Source organism: Mirounga leonina, unplaced genomic scaffold, assembly GCF_011800145.1.
Source record: "Mirounga leonina isolate KUSES-001 unplaced genomic scaffold, KU_Mleo_1.0 Mir_84, whole genome shotgun sequence".
Lineage (NCBI taxonomy): Eukaryota > Metazoa > Chordata > Mammalia > Carnivora > Phocidae > Mirounga > Mirounga leonina.
In genome coordinates this window covers 3,072,306-3,099,335 of record NW_023270827.1, presented here as the reverse complement: position 1 = coordinate 3,099,335, position 27,030 = coordinate 3,072,306, and the positions used below count along the sequence as shown (strand labels likewise).

Here is a 27,030-nt window from a genome sequence, read left to right as displayed (position 1 = left end):
AGGGAATCCATGAATTTACCAGTTGCTGTCCTGATCACTTAGAGGATTAAACCAGACTGTTCAAAGTACAGCCTTTCAATAAATGTTAGGTCCATCTTCCCTTGTCTGGCTTCCCCCTTATCCATTGGACTGTATGCTTGTCCTGCCCTTGGGACCCAGGCTCAAACAAGGAATGGAACAATTTACTATAAGCAGGGTCTGACCACCTTACTCTCCAAACATCTAGGGCTCAATGTCCTCTTTAGAAAAGGCAGGTTGCTGTGAGCAGAGGGTCAGGTGGAATCCAGCTACAGAGGGAGAGGTGGGAGGTGGGAGGGGATGAGGGAGTGAGGAGCCAGAAATGGGAGGGGGGAGACTTGAGCAAGTCTAGTTGAGTCAGGATGGCACATAAACAAGGGCTCAACATGTACGGCAACCCCAGCCTGAAATTTCTGTGACCACAGGACCCCTATGAACCCTGCATATTAGTACATCATGGTAATGGTAACAAATTATCATTGATTGGGAACCACCCACAGAATGGCCAAGAAAAAGATCCTTACGGTACGGCGGCATGGCTTATCACACCTTGGACATGTGAAGGGAAGGAGTGACAAGATGGTAGGACGGTGAGCTGTACCAGGGCAAGGTGACAGAGTATGCGGAGAAGGAGCACATGGTGGTCGTACCTAGCCACGAAAGTTTCATAGTCAGTGTCATTTCTAGAGGTGAAGGAGCAGAGAGGGTTTTGCTGTTGTTGTTGTTTTGTTTTGTTTTGTTTTTGATTGAGTCCAAGAATCACAAGACAAGGTATACTGAGCCTTGCAGGAAAGTGACGGATGTGTATACCTTACACAGGGACTTTGAGCCACAGCCCAGCTCTTTTAGCTGCCTTAGTCAGGGACCGCTTAGGGATTGGACATCATGGCTGCAAGATTGTGGCTAGAGAGGATACTTGAGATGGGTAGTAGAGGGGGCACTGGACTTGGAGCCAGAAACCCCTGGATCTTCCTTTCATTACCTATGTGACTTTGGACAAACTTAATTTATTTGATCTCTGGCTTCTGCATCTGTTCAGTGGGGATAATAATACCAGATCTACCCAAGCACAGCATAAGATTGCTATAATGATCAAATGAGAAAATGTATGTGAAATCACATAAGCCGAAAAGGTATAAGTGTAATTTATTATCAAAAAGTATCAATATCCCATTCTCACTGATAATTGAGGCATTTACTCAGATACCCAGTGAATTGTGAGCTAACACAAGTGAACCACCACATCCAGTTAACCTGTTACTATGCAGACAGAGTCAAATAACACAACAAAATCAATACTTGTTTCAAGGAAAATAGATTATTTGGAATGGAACTATAAAACACAAATATATAATTATGTAAATATAAAATCTTATAGTTCTTTTTACATGTCCAATAAAACGGTGGAGAGTTTCTTTTTGGGTATGGAATTCTGATTAAAAGCAAGATATTTATCATTTAAAAAAATATGGTTCTCTCTTAAGGCCAGTCCTCAAGCTGCAAAGTAAGATATTGAAGACAGCAGTGCATTTAATGCCAATATAAAAATGACTTTGTTCTTTCTGTCGTCTTTTATTCCCACATGTTTCTTTCTGTCTTGGAAATCTACTTAAACTGAAGTCCCAGCAGTCTTTAAATACCAAAGTGAAGACACAGGTGAATCGTCACGTGAAATGTTTTATGTTCTAGATTTGTCTGATTGTTTCCTCACAGTGTCTTGTAACTTTCTCCTCTACCCCCTATTTCCTGTAAACTGTAAATTCTGTCCAGAAGCTTGTCAGAATAAGGCTAAACATTTTTGGCAAGTGTTCTTCCTGTGGCATCTCATCAGGTTGTCCATTATTTGTGACGATAAAGTGGCGACAGCTTACATACCTTCAGGAGAGATTTCCCTTGTAATTAGCAGGCAATCTGGGGGGCAGTGCTTTGACATCATGTGAATATTCAGTTCACCATTAAAAGTTTGCTTAATGGTTTTAGAATCCATGGATGATTCTTTCTGGAATCAGTTATTTCTTTGAGGGTTGTAAGATGGTATTTTTCTAATTCTATTATTTCTTTCACATTTTTACCTGGTATTATTCTTTTATAAAGCTTCCTCTTCGACTTCAGATGAACTACAGTTCCTCTTTTATATTTTTAATTTATTTTTAAAGATTTTATTTATTTATTTGAGAGAGAGCATGAGCAGGGCCGGGGAGGCAGAGGGAGGGGGAGAAGCAGACTCCCTGCTGAGCAGGGAGCCCTATGCCGGGCTCTATCCCAGGACCCTGGGATCGTGACCTGAGCTGAAGGCAGATGCTTAGCCAACTGAGCCACCCAGGTGCCCCTACAATTCTTCTTTTAAAAAGCAAGTGAAATGCCTTGTTTGTCCTCCTTATTTACAAAGTTTTGTGGTAAGGAATTGCTGTAATAGTCACCTTTAGTAGGGAGACTTTTTTTCATTCTCTCTTTTGAGTATAATTACAGATTGATTTTATTTATTCAATATGCTACAATCAATTAGAATAGTTCTTCTTAGGATGCTTAGATTGTCCCAAATTTGCCAAAAGGAGCCTCATCTTGATGGCTCTTACATCCTTTTGACAGATCCCATTAGTCAGTGAATGCTTCTTTGCTTTCTGGCACAAGATGTCCCAGGCTCACTTTATTCTTTTCCTGCTCCAGATTTGTAAAGGGGTTTTTAAAGTGATATGTTCAGCTATTTTTATACAGAAACAAGCTGTACCAGACTGTCTCTTTGCCTCATTCATTCATTTAGCAAGTACTTACTAAGTATCTGCCATGTGTCAGGAACCTGGGATATCAAAATAAATCTGGCTCACATCCTGTTCTTGGGGAGTTTAAAACCTAATAGGATGGAGGAATCATGAATATCTAAAGGTGGGAAAAGATACATGTCTTACAATAGAGGGGCATATCATATGTTGAGGAAACTCAGAGGAGTGGAAGGTTATTGGACCAGTTGGATTGTGTGGGATGTGGAGTTGCAGAGATGGAGTAAAGCTTGGGAAGCAGAGATGGAAAGGCTGCGTACCTGGGAGACATGGCTTCGTCCAATGTGAGTAAAAGTGGGATTTGCTATTTGTCAGAAAAGGAAGTCAAAGAGGGTATGGGGACAGTTGGATTCACTCCCCCCCTCCCCCATAGAGGGATCCACTTATGAACAGTGTTTCAGTACTGTTCTAAGACATTTGAATTCTGTTCTAAAGAAAATGGCAACCACGAAAAGGCTTTTGTTCTTTGTTGTTATTATTTGAATTTTAAACCAGAACAGTGATAGGACAGAAGATGTGCCACAGAAACTTCACAGAGAGGCCTTTTGTCATGTAGGCCATCATAGGGGAAAGGTAATCATACAGGCAGTTGAATGTTGAACAAGCTGGCTAGTAAGAAGGTATAATGACTCAAATACATGGGGCCCTAGCTACTCCTGTGATATGTCTTACGTGCAACAGCAGATCACCAAAATAGTTGTAATGTCACTTCATAATAAAAATTGGTTCAGTTGCCCACGACTATGAAAAACCCCATGCAGCTCACATATCTTTCTCCCAAGCACAGAACTCCTTCCTTCTTGGTTCTTTCTAAAAATCTTGGTCGTTATACCTCCAGATGTTAACTTACATGGTCAGCTTTTTTATTAAATAAGCTACAGCACCTAAGCGAAATACCTGAACAACCAAACACTGCTAAAAATTCAAAGCCTCGAAGCTCCTACGAAATGAGACTTCTTACGCTCTTACTTTGAGGCTACTTAACTGTTGTTTTTGGTACTTACAACAACTTTCATGATGTAGTTTCTCAGCTTAATTTAGTGTATCATGTGAAAGATAAGACAAGCTACTGGAGGCTGTCACGTCAAGAATCGCGAGGATACAGTAGAGGGCATATATTGTTAAATGAGAAACAAGAACTCCAAAATCACTGGGCCTAAAGCTATTCTATGTGATGATGAGCAGCTCCAACACTACCTGCAAGTATAATTGCATTATAATTGGCGTTTATATCTTGACAATCATCCACAGAATCTGTTCTGGATATGAAATACTTCAGACTTCCATCCTAAATGAAAGAAATGAAATTCAAAAAAAAAATTCTTGGCACTTCAAGAGGTAAATTGCTCCATCCCTCTCCCCTTTGATAATTGACAACCTAATTAGATGGGTTTTGGATTTGTAAACTCATCTTAGCAAGTTTGACCATTTATTAAGCATTTTCATTTTCTCTTGGTTCCTTGTGATTTGAACTTTCCTATCCTGTTATATGTTGTTCAACTATTCTTCCCTCCCATGACTTTAAATATTCTGCTTCTCACTGTGGCCTGGAATGTGATATTTTTTCCCCATGTCTGAGCTCAACTGAGTCTTTTATCTCCAGGGTGAAAGTGTCATAGAGACCTGCTAAAATTAAACGTCATCACTTTAAATTAAAATGTGTAGCATGGAGCTATTAAGCCACCAGAAATTTTCCTGTTTGAAATTCATAGACAATCCCAATCTATGTCTTAAGCTGAAGGAATCTCAGGAGACGTTAGTCAAAGCATCCCTGTTCAGGGTATTTATCCTGCCACAGCTCAGAAAATCTTTTGAATGCCACCATTCATATCTTACCTCTCAGATTGGCAACTTCAGGTATTTGCCAGCACTTGCCAAAGATCTCTGCTTCCTACTAGGACATCACCTCTTTTTCAGGCCTCCTACTGAGATTGTTCATGAGCCTACACTCAACAACCCATTCATTCACTCATTCGTTCAGTATACAATTTCCTGGGCATTGGGTATACAATTATGAATAAAAACAATGAGGTCCCTGCCTTTGTGGAATTTACATTTCAGTGGGATATGGATCAGAAAAAGCAAGAGTGCAAATAAGCAAAAAGAAGTTATTCAGTCAAATAAATATAATTTTAAGATATAGTAATATTAGGGAGAAAATAAATAAGACCTGAGAGAAAGAATAATAGGAGGCACCTGATTTAGATGAGATGATCAGGAAAGGAAGTACATTTAAACTGAGACCTAAAGGAGATATGAAGGCGACAGCCATATGAAAAAGAAAGGAGGAACATTCTAGGCAGAGGGAATGGTGTGTTCATGGTGAGAAGACACTAGGCTCATTCAAGGAATTCAAAGAAGCCTAGCATAGCTAGAATAAGTGGGCAAGGATGAGAGCAGCTCAGGAGTGATGGATAGTCAAGACTAGATAAGGCAGGCCCCTGAAGACTCTGGTATTCAAGGGGAGATATGTTTGCAATATACCAGTTGAAGGCAGAGGTCAGATCTTTCCCTTAAACAGATTTTGAGCATAGTATCTAACACCTCCCATTATGTTGTCAATACAAGGGGGAAATACAGAATAATGGAAATATGAAATAATAATGGAGCAATTTGTTGAAATTTGCTCTTTCACTCTTGGATATATACCCAACAGAAATGCATGCATATTCTCCCCAAAAGACATGTGTAAGAATTATCAGAGCAGCATTACTTACAATAACCAAAAGATAGAATCAACCCAAATGTCCAACAACAGCTGAGAGGATGAATCGTGATCTATTCATGCAATGAGAATTAATGAATTACAGCTACATACAACATAATGAGAGAATCTTGAGTGAAAACACCAAGCACACAAGAGCACATTCTGTGTGATTCCACGTACATAAATACAAAAAACAGGCAAAACTAATCTGTGGTAGTAAGTGGTTAAGACCATGGTTACCTTCGGGAGCTGTGGGGGGAAGGGAGTGTTGGGGCTGTGGGGTTCTAGCCATGTCTGGTTCTTGACTGGGTGTTGGTTTCATGGGTGTGTGCAGTTTATAAAAATTCATCAAACTATACACTTAAGATTTGGGCACTTTTCTATATGTATTTTATAATTCAATAAAAAGTTTGCACACCATGCACAGCATGGTGACTACAGTTAATAATACTATGTTTTATATTTGAAAGTTGCTAAGAAAGTAGATCTTAAAAGTTCTAATCATAAGGAAAAAATTGTAGCTATGTGTGGTGACAGATGTCAATTAAATTTATTGTGGTGATCATTTCTCAGTCTATACAAATATCAAATCATTATGTTGTATGCCTGAAACTAAAATAATGTTGTATGTCAATTATATCTCAATATAAACAAACAAACAAAAAGAAATTTGCTGTGGATAGAGCAATGTTTAGGAATCCTTATATAACTAGTCTTTTGGCTTAGGAGATAACAATAGTTAATTTTTTCACTCTGATCCTAAAATAAAGAGCAGGAAAAGACATAATTGAGGTAAGCAAAAGTGAGAAGAAAGCAGGAGGATATAATTTTTTTCATCTATCCCAAACTTAGAATAGCACTATGCCTGATGTGTACGTATCAAGTCATTGGAGAGGAAAAAAATATGTATTTGTATTTTTTTTTCAGTCTCCTCCAGATATAATAGCAATGAACTAGTGAGCATTTTCAGGAACAACTAAGCAACAAGCCAACCTTTATGAGCTCTAAGCAGCAGTGATGATGATCAATCTATGTAGTCATAAAGATGATATGAATGTATGGGAACTACTGTAACAGAGTTTTGTGCCTTTGTGTGTGTGTGTGTGTGTGTGTGTGTGTGTGTTAGATTCACCAGAAAATAACCCCAGTAGCTCCTTAATATTTGGGGAGCTTGTAGAAAGGAGGGAAGAATTATTGGATATTATCTTAATCGGTTTGGGTTTCTATAACAGAATACCATAGACTGGGTGGCTTATAAACAACAGACATTTATTTCTCACAGTTCTGGAGGCTGGAAGTTCCAAGATCAAGATGCTGGTAGATTCAGTGTCTGTTGAGAATCCACTTCCTGGTTCACTGTGACCTTACATGGCAGCAGGGGAAGGGAGCTCTGTGGAGTCTTTATAAGGGCACTAGTCCCATTTAGGAAAGCTCATGACCTAATCACCTGCCAAAGACCCCCATCTTCTAATACCATCACATTGAGGATCAGGTTTCAACATATGAATTTTGGGGGGGACACAAATATTCAGTCTATAGGAAATATGTTTTGAATTTTAGTTTGAGTTCTAGAGTTTCATTTTTGAGGATATTGCAACTTCAGCCTACAAAATAATTTTATTGAAGTTAAGATTTTATTTAAGAACATTTCATTTCGGGTTCTGTGGGCACTATTGTGATTACCATTTTTCATACTCATATACATGCCTGTTTTTTATCCTTGCTCTTCCCTGTCTTTATTCTTCTCATTCCACTTTCCTCCTATTGGGTCTCCCTTTTGGTTGCCATGCATAAGCTAACTTCTAAGGCTCTGTGATCTTCCCTGGCTGTGCAGATTGGGGCCCCATAGGAAATTCCAGCTTCACATGATCTCTTCCTGCCTGATACCCAGATCCCTAGGAAAAGGACCAGGGTAAGCCTTAGGCATAGATGAGGGAGGTGACATTCAAGACTCGGAAGTCTTTTTCAGGCTCTCCTCACCCATGCTGTGAAAATAGATTTTCATCCATAGCTTTTCTTACAGTTATCTTAAAGTTAACTTTCTTAAAGTTATCTTGTAGATTTATGCAAAGAAATGAAGAACATTGAAATCTATGAGCTTGGAGATGACTAACATGTTACGATGTTAATGCCTGTGAATATTTACAATGAATTAATATATTGATATCCTTTCAATTCAATAGCTAACAAAAGCGGATGGGAGGATGGGCAAAGATAATGGGAGCTTTTTTTTAAGGTTTATTTATTTATTTGAGAGAGAGCGCCAGAGCATATGTGCATGTGAGCGGGTAGAGGGAGGGGCAGAGGAAGAGAATCTTCACGCAGACTTCCTGCGAGCCAAGTCAGGGATCAGTCCCAAAACCCATGAGATCATGACCTGAGCTGAAACTAAGAGCTGGATGCTTAACTGACTGAGCCACCCAGGTGCCCCCATAGTGGGAGCTTTTGTGTGGAGGCTGTTACATATGGCTTTGAAATGTAATGGAATATTCTTATCCAATATTGGGTCCTTGTCTTACTCAGAGTAAGCATCTTGGCTTCCATTAGAATTTCCTAACTAAACACAATTATCTACCTTTACATTTTTATTATAACTTTAATAAATTGATTAATAACCAATATATTGAAAAACACAGGGTTTTTCCTGGAAAAATATTTTGATTTTCCCTAAAAATGTGGTTTTAAATAAAATATTTATTATAAGTTTTAAAATTCTCTTTCTTTTCTTCATCTTTAAATATTTTTCATTTATCAGTGAATCACATCTCAATATGATATCTAGATACAATGTATTTTCCCTCCTTTTAAATACTTTTATATTCTCATCTGTTTTTATGGCATGTTACTGCATGTCTCCAGAGACACACAGCATTTTTATTTTCAAGTAAATTTATATTAGTTACAGTCTCCAGCTGTTTTAGATATAGGATCATTTCCTGTCGGTACTGTTTCCAGGACAATTCTTTTTTCCCCTCACAAAAATGAAAAATGTAATTTAACAAAGACATCCTATAATTGCCTTCATATATAGCAAGGTATCTAGCAATCTAAATACTTATTTTATTTAAAACATCTGTCTACATAATGTCTAGTGATTGTCCAGGGCTATATCATCCTTGGGAGAGGCAGCTGCTGCCATTTTTATTTAATTTATAAGGAACCATCAAAAATGTTTCCTTAATATTGAATATTCTGCCATTATGTCATATGGGAGTTTTTCTTTTTTTTTTTCTTTTTTTTTTTTTTTTTAGTATATGTGCTGCCGAAGCCAGCACCCTTTTTATTTATTTTTTTTTTAAATGAGACTAGCTTACCTTTTTGGTGCTTGCAATTAGTTTACTCTTTTTCAAATTGGGAAAGACCATTCTTTTAAAAATCACAATGGAAACATTCTGCAAGAATAGTAAGCTTTTGTTGTATATGTATCAAAGTATCATAATAAAATGGTGGCATGCTCCTCTACTCATATAAATAGGCTTACACTGGAATCACGTTTTAATTGCCACGTTCTTTTAGAGTCATTGGTCTGTAGTGCATTTTTGTTTCATTTATAAATAAAAGTGGGAAATCTTTATTGTGAAGTCATTCTGCTGATTAGAGCAATCAGTTGATATTTTCTTGTTATTTTTCAGAAAACATGTGGAGGAAGATGGAAGCTTTTATAAAAGCTCTTTGTCTTGGGGGTGATACTGAATGTGGCTTATAGAGGAATACATTTGTAAACTCTATTTATTGTGCACAACCCTTGGAGCCTAAGATAAAGTGTTTAACTTTTAATAGATCGTATCAATTTAAGCTCAGCTGAATGCCAAAAACAACAGACACCCAGGCTTACAATAGTATGTCTAAATGAGAAAGTTTACCTTTTCCAGGAAAGTAATGAAAATATTCCTTTTTGGAACACTAAGAGTATGAAAGGGAAATGATTATGGTTCCCTACTGACATACAGTTATGATTGACAGGAAAAACCAACATACGTGCCACCTGAGACATCTTGTTCAGGAACTTTCTGGAGGGTAGTAAATTGGTGTTGGCACAAACACAAAAAAATAAAATGACTTGATTCAGCACTTTTCAATTCTAAATCCCCAAACACTAAAGAAAGAAGTAAATATTCATCAAATGATCAAAATTTATATTGATTTTTATTCTACATTAGCAGCTCAAAGTCGAGATTCTTGACAGGGTAGATGTCGGTTTGAATGATTCTCTTTGAAATGAGGATATAGGCACCGAACTGAGTGCTACCGTGCATTCCTGAGCCACGGGCCCTGATTATTAGAACCGTAGGAGGCTAAATTTTTAAAAGAACAGTATAAAGACACACTTGTTCAGTTCTGTTTTGATAACTAAATTGTTATTATTCATATGTAAAGTAATTCTTGTTGTTCCTGCTTCATTCCTTCCTTTCTATCACCATCTCAGGACAACTATTTTATAAAATTTCAAAGGAACTGGAGTGCACGTTGTAGTCACAGAGTTAATAGCAGTATTTGCCAGCATAATTGTACTTGGGAAGGAACTGCCCGTCCTGCAGGGCAAGAGAAGCTAAGATTGTATCTTCACATTATACATCTTTAATTTTTAGTTTCTGACAGAAAGTAAATAAAGATTTGCTGTAGTGGAATTTGGAAGATGGGAACAAGGGCGCAGCCCGAGAATATAGACACAGACTTGATGCCCGTGTGATTGTGCAGAGATTTGCTAAGGAAACAGTAATGGAGAGACATCAAAATTCTAATCATCCCCTCCAGTCCACACAGTGTAATCACACTCCCTTCCCACTGTAGCTCATGACATAAAATGCCGAATTTTTAATGATTTTAACTACTTGCATTATAAAGAGGAGGATGGTGGTGGATAAGGCTCTCCACAAATGCGGTTGTGTGATATATTTGTTCTTTAGGTTTGTTGGGTGGAGGTGTGGTTGTTTTTAGTAAGCATCTCATCTTTCATTAAAATGGAGGAAGGAGACATTTTTCTTTACACCCAAACAAATGCAGAATACATAATGAAATTAGCATTCATGTTAATTTTTCCACTTTGTTTAAATGCTTACCATTTAACAAATATCATTAAGGACATAGCTTTAAAATGCAATTTCCTAAACATTATCATGAATTTTTTTTTTAAAGGATTTTATTTATTTGAGAGAGAGGGAGAGAGAGCACAAGTGGGGTGGGGGGAGGGGCAAAGGGAGAGGGAGAAGCAGACTCCCCACTGAGCAGGGAGCCAGACTTGCGGGGGCTCGGTCCCAGGACCCTGAGATCATGACCTGAGCCAAAGGCAGATGCTTAACTGACTGAGCCACCAAGGTGCCCCATCGTGAATGTTTTTAATGACTTGCAAACAGCATCAAGTCAGTAGAAATAAAGATGGCGTTTTAAAGATATAATATTTTTCACTTAAATCAGTTATCTTTTGCAGTTGTCTGATTTGATTATCCATGTATCCATGAATGTAAATATAAATAAACCTTGGGAACCTAAGGCTAGGTTTTCTGGAGCTGCCAATATGGTCATAGGAGTTTTGTATCCTAATGTACAAAGATTAGTATATACAGTAGTCTTTGCTGAGTATAATATTGAAGTAGCTTTGAGACACTTGTTAAATATTTGATGTATATTTAATTTTTAACAATGGGAAAATATTTATATTTTTAAATACTTTTATAACCCTCTTATCCAATGATAAAAAGAGCATTCTAACAAACTTACTGTTTCTCTGTCAACATTTTTGAAGTGTAATATTAGTTTTATCCTTAGGTGAATATTTTAGCTCCTATTATTTAGTGTAATTTTTCTGTAATTCTAAGTTATAGGTTCCCTGAAGGCAGGCACCATGTCTGACCGAGATTTGTAATTGCACAATATCTTACACATAACCCTGTCAAGATGTATTTGTCAAATGAATAAATGAAGGCCCTTGATCAGTTTTACTATAAAAAATACATTGTTCCTTAGTCCTGTGACTCCCTGCTCCAATTCTGTAGGAGAAGGAGGCTTTGCTATTCCACTTAGTCGTGCACACAGGACTGAAAAACAATGTGAGATTCTCATCTGCTATAATGCCAAATGTTATCTGTGTTTAGCCAGAATGTAGCTAATAATAAATATCTTTAGAGAGTTCATTTCTGCACAAGGGAAATGCACTTTAATTGAGGTGAAATTGGTATAGAACATTAGGTAAGTTTCAGGTATACAGCATTATACTTTAATATTTGTATATACTACAAAGTGATCACCACCGTAAGTCTACTTACTATCCAAAGTTGTGCCCCTTTGTCCATTTCACCTCTTGCCTTTCCCCTTTCCCTCTGGTAATCACCAGGCTGTTCTCTGTATCTATGGGTTTGCTTTTGTTTTGTTTTGTTCGTTCATTTGTTCTTTAGATTCCACATATAAGTGAAATCATATAGTATTTGTCTTTTTCTGTCTGACTCATTTCCCTTGCAAAATACCCTCAAGGTCCATCCATGTTGTCTCAAGAGGCAAGATTTCATTATTTTTTATGGCTGAGTAGTATTCTGTTGTATATATATATTCCATATCATCTTTATCCATTCACCTATTGATAAGCACTTAGGTTGTTTCCAGATCTTGGCTGTTGTAAATAATGCTACAGTGAACACAGTCATGCATGTTATCTTTTCAAATAAGTGTTTTTGTATTCTTTGGATAAATACCCAGAAGCAGAATTGCTGGATCATATGGTAGTTTTATTATTAATTTTTGAGATGTCTCCATACTGTTTTCCATAATGGCTGTACCAGTTTAAGTTCTCACCAAGTGTATGAGGGTTCCCTTTTCTCCACATCCTCTCTGACACTTGTTATTTCTTGTCTGGTCCATCCTAACAAGTATAAGCTGATGTCTCATTGTGGCTTTGATTCACATTTCCTTAATAATCAGTGATGTTGAACATCTTTTCATATGACTATTGGCTGTCTGTATGTCCCCTTTGGGAAAATGTCTGTTCAGATCCTCTGACCATTTTTTAATTGGGTTTTTTGTTTTTGTTGTTGAGTTGTATGAGTTCTTTATCTATTTTGGATTTAAACCCCATATTGGATATACGATTTGAAAATAACTTCTCCCATTCAGTAGGTTGCCTTCTCATTTTCATTTGTTGCTTTTCTTGGCTATGCAGAAGCTTTTTATTTTGATGTAGACCATTTGTTTATTTTTGCTTTTTTCCCTTGCCTTTGGAGTTATATCCAAAAAACAAAAACAAAAAGGACCCAAATTGCTAAGACCAGTGTCAGGGAACTTATCACCTATGTTTTCTTCTGAGAGTTTTATGGCTTCAGGTCTTACATTTAAGTCTTTAATTCATTTGAGTTAATTTTTGTGAATGGTCTACTATAAATAAATGGTCTACTATAAAATAATGGTCTACTTTCATTCTTTTGCATGTGACTACAGTTTTCCCAATACCATTTATTAAAGAGACTGTCTTTTCCCCATTGTATATTCTTGCCTCCTTTGTCAATAATTAATTGATCATATATGTGTGGGTTTATTTCTGGGCTCTCTGTTCTGTTCTGTTAATCTATGTGTCTGTTTTAATGCTGGTACCATACTGTTTTGATTACTGTAACTTTATTGTATAGTTTGAAACCAGAAAGTGTGATACCTCCAGGGATTGATTGATTTTTTTTATTTGTAATCTTCTTCAGTTTCTTTTATCAGTGTCATACAATGTTCACCTCTTTCACCTCTTTGGTTAAATTTATTCCTAGGTATTTTATTCTTTTTGATACAATTGTAACTGGGATTGTTTTCTTAATTTCTCTTTCTTACAGTTCATTATTAATATGTTGAAACACAACATATTTTTGTATATTGACTGTGTATCCTGCGCCTTTACTAAATTCATTTATTGGTTCTAATACTTTTTTTGGTAAAGTTTCTAGGCTTTTCTATATCTAGTATTATGTCATCTGCAAATTGTGAGTTTTACTTCTTCCTTTTCAATTTGGATGCCTTCTATTTTTTTTTTTTATTTGTTTATTTTTTTTGCCTACTTGCCGTGGCTAGGACTTCCAATACTATATTGAATGAAAGTGGGGAGACTGGGCATCCTTATAGTGTTCCTGATCTTAGAAGGAAATCTTTCAGCTTTTATCCATTGACTATGATGTTACCTATAGGTTTGCCATATATGGCCTTTATTATAGTGAGATGTGTTCCCTGTATACTCACTTTGTTGAAAATTTTTATCATAAATGGATGCTAAATTTGTCAAATGTTTTTCCTTTTGATATCTGTTGAGATGATCATATGATAATTACCCTTCATTTTGTTAATGTGGCGTATCACATTGATTGATCTGTGAATGTTGAACTATCTTGCATCCCTGGAATAAATCCCACTTGATCATCTTGTATGATCCTTTTAATGTATTGTTGAATTCAGTTTGCTAACATTTTGTTTAAGATTTTTGTATTAATGCTCATTGGGGATATTTGCCTATAATTTTCTTTTTTGTGTGTAGTTTCCTTATCTGGTTTTGGTATCAGGATAATGCTGGCCTTGTAAAATGATTTTGGGAGCTTTCCATCCTCTTCAACTTTTTTGGAAGAGCTTGAGAAGAATAGGTATTAAATCTTCTTTGAATGTTTGGAAGAATTCATTAGTGAAGCCCATTGGTCCTAGACTTTCATTTGTTGGGAAGTTTTGATTACTGAGTTAATCTCCTTTCTAGTAATTGGTCTATCCAGATTTTCTATTTTTTCATGATTCAGTCTTGGAAAATTGTATGTTTCTAGGAATTCATCCATCCCTTCTAGGTTGTCCAATTTGTTGTTGTATAGTTGTTTATAGTAGTCTCTTATAATTCTTTGTGTTTCTGTAGTATCAGATGTAATTTTTCCTATTTCATTTCTGATTTTATTTATTTGAGCCCTCTTTTTCTTGGTGAGTCTAGTTAAGGTTTGTCATTTTTGTTTATCTTTTCCAAGAACCATCTCTTAGTTTCATTGATCTTCTCTACTGACTTTTTAGTCTCTATTTCATTCATTTCCAATCTGATCTTTATTATTTCCTTCCTTCTATTAACTTTGATTTTTGATTGTTCTTCTTCTTCTAGTTCCTTTAGATGTAGAGTTACATTGTTTTTTTGAGATTCTTTTTGTTTGTTTCTTGAGGTAGGACTGTACTGCTATAAACTTCCCTCTTAAAGCTGCTTTTGCTGCATCCCATAGATTTTGGTATGTTGTATTTCCATTTTCATTTGTCTCCGGGTATTTTTTGACTTCTTTGATTTTTTTGTTGACCCATTGGTTGTTCAGTAGAATGTTGCTTAATCTTTATATATTTGTGATTTTTCTAGTTTTCTTCCTGTAATTAATTTCTACTTTCATATCATTATGGTCAGAAAAGGTGCTTGATACGATTTCAGTTTTCTCAAATTTGTTGAGAGTTGTTTTGTGACCTAACATATGATCTATCCTGGAGAATGTTTCTTGCACACTCGAAAAGCATGTGTATTCTACTTTTGGATGGAATATTCTGTATATATCTATTAAGTCCATCTAGTCTAATGTGTCATTTAAGGCTGATATTTCCATATTGATTTTCTGTCTGGATGATCTGTCCATTGCTGTAAGTGGTATTAAAAGTCCCCTACTATTATCTTATTGTTGTCAGTTTCTTTCTTTAGGTCTTTTAATATTTGCTTTATATATTTAGGAGCTCCTATGTTGGGTGCATAAAAATTTACAAATGTTATATCCTCTTGTTGGATTGACCCCTTTGTCACTATATAATGGCCTTCTTTGCCTTTTATTACAGTCTTTGCCTTAGAATCTATTTTTTCTGATATAGGTACAGTGGCACCATTTTTCTTTTTATTTCTATTTGCAGGGAATATCTTTTTTCAGCTTTTTACTTGCTGTGTGTATCCTTAGATCTGAAGTGAGTGTCTTATTGCAACATGTAGGTTGATCTTTTTCTTTTTATTCATTCAACTACTCTTTGTCTTTTCATTGGAAAATTTAATCCACTTATATTTGAAATGATTATCAATAGGTATGTATGTATTGCCATTTTGTTGATTTTGTAGTTCCTCTCTGTTCCTTTCTTCTATTGTGGTTTGGTGATTTTCTTTGTTTTCTTTAGATTCTTTTCTCATTATATTTTGTGTATCTATTGTAGATTTTGGCTTTGTGGATATCATGAGATTCACATGTAATATCCTATGTATGTAACAGTCTATTTTAAGTTGATAGCATCTTAAGTTTAAGCACATTCTGACAAGTCTACATTTATACTCCCCTCCCCAATGTGTTCTGTTTTTGATATACTAGTTTACATTTTTTTATTTTGTGTATCCCTTAACTAATTATTATGGTTATAATTAATTTTACTACTTTTGTGTTTTAATCTTCTTATAGCTTTCTAAGTGGTAATCTACTACCTTTACAGTATATGTGCTTTTGCCAGTGAGAGCTTTTCTTACACATGTTTTCTTGTTACTAGTTAGTACCTTTTCTTTTCACCTTAAAGAAGTCCCTTCACTATTACTTGTTAGGCCAATCTAGTGGTAATAAACTACTTTAGTTTTGCTTGTCTGAAAAACTCCTTATTTTTCCTTTAATTCTGAATGATAGCTTTGCCAGGTACAGTATTCTTGGTTTGAAGTTTTTTCCTTTTGCCATTTGAATATATCATGCCACTCCCTTCTGGCCTGCAAAGTTTTGGCTGAAAAATCAGCTGATAGCCTTATGGGGGCTCCCTTATATGTAGCAAGTTGTTTTTCTCCTATTGCTTTTAAGTATTGTCTCTATCTTTAACCTTTGGCATATTTAATTTCAGTCTTTCTTGGTGTAAATCTTTTTGGTTCACCTTATTTGGAACTCTATGCTTTCTGGACCTGAATGTCTATTTCCTTCTCTAAGTTAGGGAAGTTTTTAGTCATTATTTCTTCAAATAACTTCTCTATCCCCTTTTCTCTCTCTCTCTTCTCCATCTATAATGCTGATGCTATTCCTTTTGATGTTGTCACACAGGTCCCTTAAGCTATCTTCACTTTTTAAAGTTCTTTTTTTTTCTTTTTCAGTTCTATTTGGGTGAGTTTCACTGCCCTGTCTTCCAGGTCACTGATCCTCTCTTCTAGTTCTTCTAGTCTGATGTTGAACTTGTCCAGTGTATTTTTTAGTTCAGCTATTGTATTATTCAGCTCTGTGAGTTCTGTTTGGTACTTTCTTATGTTTTCTATCTCTGTTGAAGTTCTTATTGTGTTCATCCATTCTCCCAAGTTCATTAAACATCTTTATGACCATTATTTTGAATTCTTTATCAGGTAGATTACTTATCTCCATTTCATTAAGGTCTTTTTCTGAGGTTTATCTTGGTCTTTAATTTGGAACATATTCCTGTGTCTCTTCATTTTGCTTGACTCTCTGTTTTTGTTTCTGTGTATTAGATGAAACAGCCACCTCTCCAAGTCTTGAAGGAATGGCCCTGTATAGGTGATGGAACTTATTGTCCAATTTTGCTCTAGCTTTTAGTTGTTTCTCAGACTTTTGTGATTATCTAAGTAGCCTGATTTGTTGTTGATAGTTCTCTGCTATTAAGAGTGTGTGAAAACCTCTCAGTGTTCCAAAGGGAGGGATCTAAGACAGTGCCTAGTTTTAGGGAATTGTAAGCCAGAACTTCAGGCAGCATCTTTTAAGATATTTAAATATCTACAGTCTTGTGGGTCTGTAATCATGCTGATTTCTAGACCAGGAGATCTGGAGGTATCCTTTGGGCAGCAGTTGCAAGTATCATGGCTTTAGATATGTGTATAAGCACCTTTCTGGGAGGTATCAGCAAGCTTTGGTGAGACCAAAGGAGGATGCAATTATTGTATCTTCCCACCCATGTTCCCTGGGGGTACCTCTGTAGCTTCTGGATATATGGCATACCTAAAATCTGCCCCTCAGGCCTGAAGCTCCAGGACAAGAAGATAGGGCTTTGTTACATGAAGACTGGAGGTATATTATAGTCTTGTGTTTGTGTAGTGCCCTGGGGGTGGTAGCCTGCCAAAGACTATCTATTCAATTGTTTCAGATGTATGGGAACCAGAAATACATTCCCCTTGGCCACCAGAGCCAGATGCTCAAGGAGCATCCCCTGTGTGTGTTTCATGTTCCCACCAGATATGGTGGGGTGGAGTGAGACTTGAAAACATGGGGGAGAGCACTCAGCCAGCCCTGCTATGGTGCCTGAGGACTCATGGCTGTGGTGTGTGGGGACAGTGTGTTCAGCCAGGCTGGCCATGGCTGCAGCTACTGGGGGTGGGCACTCCCACCAGAGCTAGCAAGCTAGGAGGTGATATGAAAATGTACCTCCACAGGGCAAACACCAATAAGACAAAAACAGAATGCAAAAATGGTGCCCACTAGTGCTTTTGTCCTCAGAGAGAATTCTAACAGCTTCTTGCCTTTCTGGAAGACACTTTAATATTAACAAATGAATTTCCTTCCCTTATGGTTGAGGTGCCTTTCAAACTGTTGCTTTTGTGCTAGGTCCCTAGGCTACTGGGTCTGTCCATGGGCCCTTTAAGAGTAGATTTTAGGGGCGCCTGGGTGGCTCAGTTGGTTAAGCGACTGCCTTCGGCTCAGGTCATGATCCTGGAGTCCCGGGATCAAGTCCCGCATCGGGCTCCCTGCTCGGCAGGGAGTCTGCTTCTCCCTCTGACCCTCCTCCCTCTCATGCTCTCTGTCTCTCATTCTCTCTCTCTCAAATAAATAAATAGAATCTTTAAAAAAAAAAAAAAAAAGAGTAGATTTTACATTTGCTATAGCCCTATGGTTCTCCTAGAAGTAAGTCCCATTGGTTTTCAAGACCAGACACTTTAGGGGCTCATGTCTCCATTGCAGTTCCCAATGGCTAGGGTGTCAAAACCCCTTGCTCCTTGGGGATAAGCTTCATATTACGAGATCCCTCTTGACTGTGGGTCATGGTGTTACAGGGTTTTTCCTCTATCGGTGCCTGCTGTTTTTGGTCACATCACTTTGAAGATTGAAGAGGAAAACCAGACACAGTGGTGGGCAGCAAAACAAGGTTTACTGAACAATAGCAAAGTGATAGTACAAAGCTACTGAGGAGGAAGGGAATCCAAGAGGTTTTTATGGGCTTTAGGGGTTTTTATGGATTTGTGGGCAGGCTGTTTTAACCGACTGAGCCACCCAGGCGCCCATGGGCAGGCTGTTTTAATCTGACTAACCCTCCCTGTGCCTATCATCTAATCAGGTTGTTGTCATCTATCTGTCACATGGGAAAGGGTGGAGGGTTCCTTCCAGGGTGGTATAAAATCTTTGTGAGGGTGGTTTCCTCTTAGGGCAGGGGCCTCCTGTCCCTGCTTGCCTGCCTTCCAATTCTCCTTCATCAGCGGCACCTAAGATGAGATTTCTTTCTAGACTGTGTCTCTGCCTATCCCACCCCTCTCAATATGGCCCTTTTATCCTTTGCCGTGGAAGTGCTGCTCAGTTAGCTTTCAGGTCCTTTTCAGATGAAATTGTTCCATATGTAGCTGTATATTTGTTGTGTTCATGGGAGGAAGTGAGTTCAGGATTCTTCTATACTGTTATGTCAAACCCTCCTCAAAGGAGATACACTTTGAATTCAGTCCCAAAGGTGAGTTATTAAAGGAAATTATGAACCACCTACTATGATGACAAAGGCAAAAATGTACCAAACAACCAGGATCTTGAGCAGGGGGAGAAAAAAACAGTAGCACTGTAAAGGTGATAGCTCTAAATCCAGGAGTATGGGGAGCTCTACCAAACAAAATCATGGAGATTCACAAGTGTAGATTCTCACCAACCCTGGAAGTCCTTGTCAGGACCCATGGGGTCTTGAGACCTGTAGGTGCTTCCAGAAGAAGGGGCAATCTGGGCCAGTTGCATGAACGGGATACAAGGCGGTGGGGGGGTGGTACGGGGAGAGAAGTCATAGTAAATATATAAGGAAGAGAAAAAGGAGTGTGCTTAAAGATACTACATCAAAGGTTAAGAGAAGTCTGTGTAGTAAAAGTAGGAATATATTTCCAAATGACAAAGTTATTACCAGAAAAATACAGTCTTCTCTTTCTCTCACCCCCCTCATTGTATAAAGGATTTTCCTAACTGTGGACTCTTCCAGAAACAAACTATGGCATTGTTCATGTCTCCTCCAAAAGCTTAAATTACTCTTCCTTTTTTTTTTAATGAGAAATCAGATTTTATTAAGCTAAAACAAGTTCCTACCCAGAAGACTTAAAACTTGTTTTGAAACGCATTGTGAAGATTACCACATGAAGACAAGAGCTAAAGTTTTCATTCTATATGTGTGTGACTGTCCTGGTTAGTTTCTAATATAATATATGACATATAAGATCACTCTGTTAGGGCGCCTGGGTGGCTCAGTTGGTTAAGCGACTGCCTTCGGCTCAGGTCATGATCCTGGAGTCCCTGGATCGAGTCCCACATCGGGCTCCCTGCTCGGCAGGGAGTCTGCTTCTCCCTCTGACCCTCCCCCCTCTCATGTGCTCTCTCTCTCTCATTCTCTCTGTCTCAAATAAATAAATTTTAAAAAATCTTAAAAAAGATCACTCTGTTAGCTGAATAAAACATTATCAAGTGATTCTTGAATTAAAGAAGATCTTCTCCTTTTTTTTCCTAGAGAAAAGAAAACAAGATACATATTTCAATAATTTTCTTTTGTCCAAGAGAAAAATAGCCTGCTTTCTAAGTGAGAATAAAGCCCAGAGTTTCAGAAATCAAGCTGCGGCTGCCGCAGCCTTCAAGCAATCTGTTTTATGTCTCTGTACGTTTTAAGCCATTTCAGATTTTCAAACTCAGTAGGATTTATCCAACCAATTTTTATAGAGTGATTGTCCTATACCCTGTGCTGTGCTGGGTGCTCTTGATACAGCAACACACACATAGACAAATGTCCCTGCCCTCATGAGGCTTCTAATCCACTGGGGGAAGATGAACAATACAAAATAAGTAACACATTTTGGTTAGATACAGCAAATATGTATGAAGGAGTATAAGGATTGCAGGGGGAGGCGGGTGTGAGTTGAATTTTTAAGCAGGAGATCAGAGAAGACCTGAAAGAGGAGATGACATTTCTGTGGAGACCTGAGGGTGGTTAGGGCCTGAGCTGTCTTGCACACAGGGTCAAGTGCTCCTAGAGCATGCCTGCTAGCCCTGCTGGAGCAGGTCAGGATAGGTTGAGGACTGACGGCTGACCATTGGCATGGGGAATGTGGACAAAAGCCTGATTGGAGTGTGTTCAAGAGAAAATGAGAGAGGAATTGGACATGGTGAATATAGAGAGTGTATGTAAAAGTGATTTTGCTGTAACAGAGAACAGAGGTATGGGGCTTTGGCAAGAGGATAGATCAGTGTCAATTGATATCTAGGGATTATTTATTATCTATCCTTTTTTTTTTTTTTTTCCTCACCAAGGGAAAAGCAACGGCATTTTTCTGGCTGATGTGCTTGTGCTGATGAGAATAATACAGAGGAGAGAAAAAAACTTGATGCAGGAAAGAAGGGCAATTTACTGTAAAAGTGATCATCTTTATGTAGATAAGAGGAGGTCTGGTGCACAGGTGAAGGAATTGGTCTTAGATAGAAATATGGAAAGTTTCCACAGAAACGGGGGAAGGAAGAGGATGTGGACCCAGATGCAAGTAGGCAGGTAGCTATAGTGGGAAGCTATGAAGTACAGTGTGAATGAGAAGACAGACCTCTAACAGCATGAGTTAAGAAAGAGTGAAATTAATTTTAATGTTCTCAGGATACTTAACCCAGAAAAGGAGGCTGGAACATGCAGTGATGATGAAATAATTGACATTTCTTAAATAAATTAGTGCTTTTTAGGACCAGGGTAAGGGATATGTCTATATGTGATTATAAAAGTAATTATGTGTTTAATCCCTCAAGATTGTTAGGGAATTTAACCCCCCAAATTTATCACGGGTTAGCTATTTTGTTATTAGATACCATATCAGGGGGAAGTATATGGGTGAGTAATTATTCAGGCCCCAAAGAAGGTTATTGAATTTGGATCACCACATACAAAGCCAAATTTAAATGAAATATTTTAGCACACTGTGTCTTATGTTCTGATTAAGTTATTAATTTGTAGTCTGTATCTAAAGAGGAGTATCCCTAGTGACTTAGGCTCTAGGTGCTTATAAAACAAAGGGGGAAGCATGCTATTAATGATAAGCAGTGGAGGAATAATACTCAACCTCAGATGAGAAGGCAGTGTTTCTAACTTTATTATGAGTATTAGTCTGCTAGGATGGCAATAACAAAATACCACAGACTGGGTGGCTTAAACAACAGAAATTTATTTCTCACAGTTCAGGAGGCTGAAAATCCCAGATCAAGATGTTGGCAGGTTTGGTTTCTGGTGAGGCATCACTCCTTGGCTTGGAGATGTCCACCTTCTCGATGTGAACTCGCATGGCCTTTTCTTTGTGTGATACTCTTCATCTTATAAGGACACCATTCCTATTGGATTAGGGCCCCACCCTTGTGATGTCATTTAATCTTAATTCCCTCCTTAAAGACTCTATCTCGAAATATGGTCATATTGAGGGTTAGGACTTCAACGTATGAATTGGGAGGGAGGGGGGACTCAGTCAATAACATTATATTAAAGGTTTATAACCTTTAATATAGTGTATGTAAAAGTGATTTTGCTGTAACAGAGAACAGAGGTATGGGGCTTTGGCAAGAGGATAGATCAGTGTCAATTGATATCTAGGGATTATTTATTATCTATCCTTTTAGATAGATAGGAGAGGTTACTATCTCTCCTATAGTAACCTATAGGAGGTTACTGGAACCTCTTAGGCATTTATTTGGGACACTGGCCTGATGGAAATTTGATTCCCTTCTCAATGCAGTGTTCTCAAAGTATATCAGGAGGTAGGAGCATTATGAGCATATTTGGACTAACCCATCAGATGAGTCTCTTGCCATGACAGAAAAAGGGAGATGGAAATAGATGAAGGTCATCACGGAAACAGTGACATCTTCTGCTGGCATGTTGTTACATAGCATCCAAATTTCCTAACCTGACATCCTCTACAGCCTATCCCCTTCACTGTTAGACTCTTCATCCAAATGCCCCAAAGCTCCAGCCACCATTCCCTGAACATGCCGCATCCTTTCATGACTCTAGGCCTTTGAACAGACAAGTTACTCTGCCTATAAAGATAATCTATCTGCTTCTTCACTTGACAAAATCTACCCATACTCCCAGATCTGGTTCAGATGCCACCCCTCTCAAGCTTTTATTGCCCATTCCTTACTTTCAGACAATTATTTTTTTAATTCCCATCCTCCCCCACATTCATTTCACTTGGCATACTTGTAGCTATCTATTGGCATAACTCTTTCCTCCACTCTACTGTAGTCCCTTGGGAAAAGTAGTCCCTTCTTGTTTTATTCTTCTTTGTACCCACAGTCCCTGGTGCAGTTCCTGACACATGATAAAGGCTCAATGAACATATGAGTAATAAATGGATGGAGGTATGGATGTACAATTCAGTTGCTCAACAATTATTTCCTGAGCCCTTCTTATGTTCCAGATACTGCCAAGGTGTGGGGAATACAAAATAGCAAAGGAGATAGACAGACACAGCCTCATTATGGAGCTAGGAGTCTGGAGTCAGAGACAGAAAAAGCATAAACCAGTAAATACAAGAATTTTAAATTGTGTTATGTTCTGGGAAGGAAATTAACACTGTTCCAAAAAAGAAAAAAAATAGAGTGAATCTACCTTTGATAGGGTAGTGAGGGAAGGCCTCTCTGAGAGATAAAATGTCAACTGAGAGCTGGAAGACGAGAAGACATTAGTAAGAGAATGTTCCAGAGAAAGAGAATAATATGTGCAAAGGTCCTGATACAGGAAAGAGCTGTTTAAAGAACTGAAAATAGGCAGGGATTACAGGGCATGGTGAATCAAGACAGAGACAAGTAGAAAATGACATCTGAGGTAGGCAAGAACCAAATCTCTTGGGGCATGGAAGTTTTGGGGTTTTGTTTTGTTTTTTTATTTTTGTCTGAATGCAGTATGAAACCAACTTATGTTTTATAAAAACCACTGTGGCCACTGTAAAGGAGGGTTGGAGGGGCAGGAATGGATGAGGAGAGACGCACGTTAGAAGATAATTGTTGTACCACAGGGGAAAGGGGATGAAGGCTTGGACGAGGCTGGCAGGAATGCAATTGGGCAGACAGACTAGAGAGACATTTTGGGAGAGGAATCAATGAAATTTAGAGAGTAAATGGCTGGGAAATAAGAAAAGGAAGAGTTAAAGATGGCTTTCAGTTTTCTGACCTGAGCAACACATGGTGCCATTTGCTTGAAAGGAAAGACCTAAGTACAGGAAGTCCTGGGGGCTGTGGTGACGATGAGAATTGAGAGTTCTGTTTTGAATTCTTCTGCCTAAAATAAATCCAAGTAGCAATGTCAGGTGGTTAGGTTAGATATGTAAGCATGGAGCTCAGAGGAGAAGATTGGAAGCCATTACTACATAGACTGCATTGAAAGCCATGGAAAATAGTATAAATAAAGAAAAGCAGTCCAGAATTAAGCCCTGAAGCCACAATAACCAGTGATCTCAGCTATGATTCAGAAATCAATCAATGAAGCATCTGTAAAACAGATTTGGGGATGGTGGAGAAGGAAAGAGGGAGAATGGTAGAGAATCCATCACATTAGGTCAGCCAAGGGGTAATGCAGACCTCGAGTAGAATAAGTGAGAGCTGATCCTCTTTCTGTCATCATTTACGCTCTCCCATCGCATTCTCATTTCATCTCCTAATGTCAACTGTTGCTTCTAGGATTATATATCGGGCTTAATATTTCCACTTGCTTACTGAACATCTCATTTTAGTATTCCAACAGTCCCTTGAACCAAAAGACTCAAATCCAACTCATCTGTTTCACTCATCCACAGTGCTCTTTTTATACACCTACTCCCATTGATGGCACCCTGGGCCTCTCTGATCAGGAAGTAACAGACTGATCTGTCACTGAATCTATTCTCTTTTATTCCTTTTTATTTTCCTTAATGAGTAAGTTGCCAATTCTGCTGATAACACAGCAGGAATGTTATTTAATCAACTGAGCTACTATTTGTAAAATATAGTCCAGAAATGTCCACTACTATCATAAGTGCTAATAAATAAAATCCTTTTAGTCAGAGATCCAGTATTACTATTTTTTAAAGAAGTGTATTTTCTTCAAATCTTCCTCCTAAAAATTTATCATCAGACTAAGATATAATGTATGAGAAAAATTTAACCAGTCTGCAGAGAGATTTAGACTGGCAAAGCCATTCAACCTTAGCAGAAGGAGCTACTTTGGTTCTATTTTTATCATCACGTTTAAGAATGAATCACTGAAAGCAGAGAGAGAAATCGAGATGGAGAGGAAAGACTTGGGCCATCTAATTCATCTCTTTGTTAGTGCAGGGACGTTTCCTATGTCAAATGCCTTGAGATATTGTGCAATAAAAGTCTTACATTGAAACATTTCAATCATTTTCATAAGGTGACTAATTATCTTTCAAGTTGCTCTCAGCATTGTTCTCTGGACTCTTTTCCATGAATCCCTGTTATATGAGAGGTGTGTCCTTTTGTACACAGAAACGGCCTAGGATCTCAAAGGGATGAGTTCCAATTATTTTTCCCTCGTAGTGATGTCTACATTAAGTTGACCTCACTCTTGATGACTCTTCTTGTGACCAGTGGCACACGTTTGTGAGATCATTATCCAGAACAAGGAGTGGTCCAGCTTGTTGCCTTAGGTTGGTTAAAAACTAATGAGAACCTCTAGGGATCAAACATGGCTTTTGGCACCGAATGGTGGAGATACACTATTCAAATGGGGTTTTCAATAGAATACTTGATGTGGGATGATCTCCACATTATCCATACAGTCTTGAGGGGAAAGGTAGAAAAGGGTTGGCCTTTGGGAGGATTATTGTTTTTCAGTTCTTTGACTATGTGTTACTAATTAGTTTGGGCAAGAAAAATTCACATGAACCAAACACAGATTACAGTTTTTAACTGATTTCTGAAACTTCAATGATAAGAATATAGTAATTTTCACATTTTTTGGAAGTTCTTCCTCCATAGTCTACAGAATTCATAATTAGCTGCTTGTAGAAGGCAACAACATAGGAACTCCAGAATGGCTTGAGATCATACATTTCATAAATCACCCTTTTCATTTACAGAGTCCTGATTTGCTCTTTTAAGCAGCTGCCACTTTATAACACTGTTTTTGGGGGGTTTTTTTTCTTCCATGGTCAAGTCTATAAAGCCAGAGATGAGGCAAAAGGCCTTGGGTGGCTCACAAAAAGCAGAAGGTCATGTCTGACTTGGCTTTTCTTCAACATTATAGAATTCTGGCAACTACCCAACAGCTGACCCAGAACTGCTTTTAACACAATATGCAATTAAATTAGAAAGAAGTAGCAGTTTTAAGGCTTATCAGAAATGTGAACAGACGTGCTTGGATTTAGTGAAGTAGGGCCAAAAGAAAGAAGAGTTCTTTTGCTCCACAGTGCATACGAACTCAGCATTTCTCCCTCCCCGTTACCATGGGCAAGCATTCCTGGTCTCATCTGGTGTTCTGGGGAACCCTAAAGCCACAGGGATCATAACAGCTGCAATAAATAAAGCATTTATTCAATACATTTCCATGCCAAATATCATTCAGCATTCTTTTGGCCTTGGTTTGATAGAAAACAGCATGGTGAACTTACTACCTCTCTTTACTACAGTAAGCCCCAACTAACTCTAAAAGGTGTAACAATTCAAACCAACATGTAAGCAAAATCAGTATCCCTTCTGTTTTAAAATTAAGATAATAATACAGGAATAAAGGAAGTCTGTTGTCACTACTAAAGATCTATTACAATTGGTACTAGGCTTTTTTTATTCTTCTCAGGGAAGATAATGAGAAACGTTCAGAATATGTGTCCATGCAAATGTATGGGTAGGAGGGAGATCTTTAAAAAATAAATGTTACATATGTGGCAATATGAGGAAGAATATTATTAAGGAATTTCACAAAATTTTCATGTAAAATCTCATCATACAGTATTATGATCTCAGGGATATTTGGTGATATTTACTGAGTCTTCTGAGAGTTCATTTATTCAGGTCGTATTTTAAGGAGGAACTTATAAGATTCAGATCTAAAACATAATTCTGTACTATGCCCAGCTGATCCCATTAAATCCAACCCAAAAAGGAGCAGTATAATGATGTGAACAATTCCCATTCTTTGAGTTGTTACACATCACTTGAAATGCATTCCTTCTGGATTAACAGCAGTTCCTCTTTGTTTCTCTCTCCAGGCTGAGGTTCAACTATGCTACCTGGAAGCACAAAGAGATGCTGTTGAGCAGATGTCCCTCAAGCTCTACAGTGAGCAGTACACCAGCAGCAGTAAGAGGAAAGAAGAGTTTGCCGATATGTCCAAAGTTCATTCAGTGGGAGGCAATGGGTAGGG

General features: G+C 37.8%; 1 protein-coding gene across 1 annotated transcript in view; it reads left to right on the top strand.

Moving 5' to 3' along the window:
* LOC118002892 (A-kinase anchor protein 6-like) overlaps positions 1 to 27,030 on the top strand; it is a 286,565-nt gene that overhangs the window by 125,620 nt on the left and 133,915 nt on the right. The window contains exon 7 of the mRNA XM_034993503.1: positions 26,876 to 27,024. Coding sequence (XP_034849394.1) covers positions 26,876 to 27,024 — 149 coding nt within the window. The remainder of the gene's footprint in view (positions 1 to 26,875; positions 27,025 to 27,030) is intronic.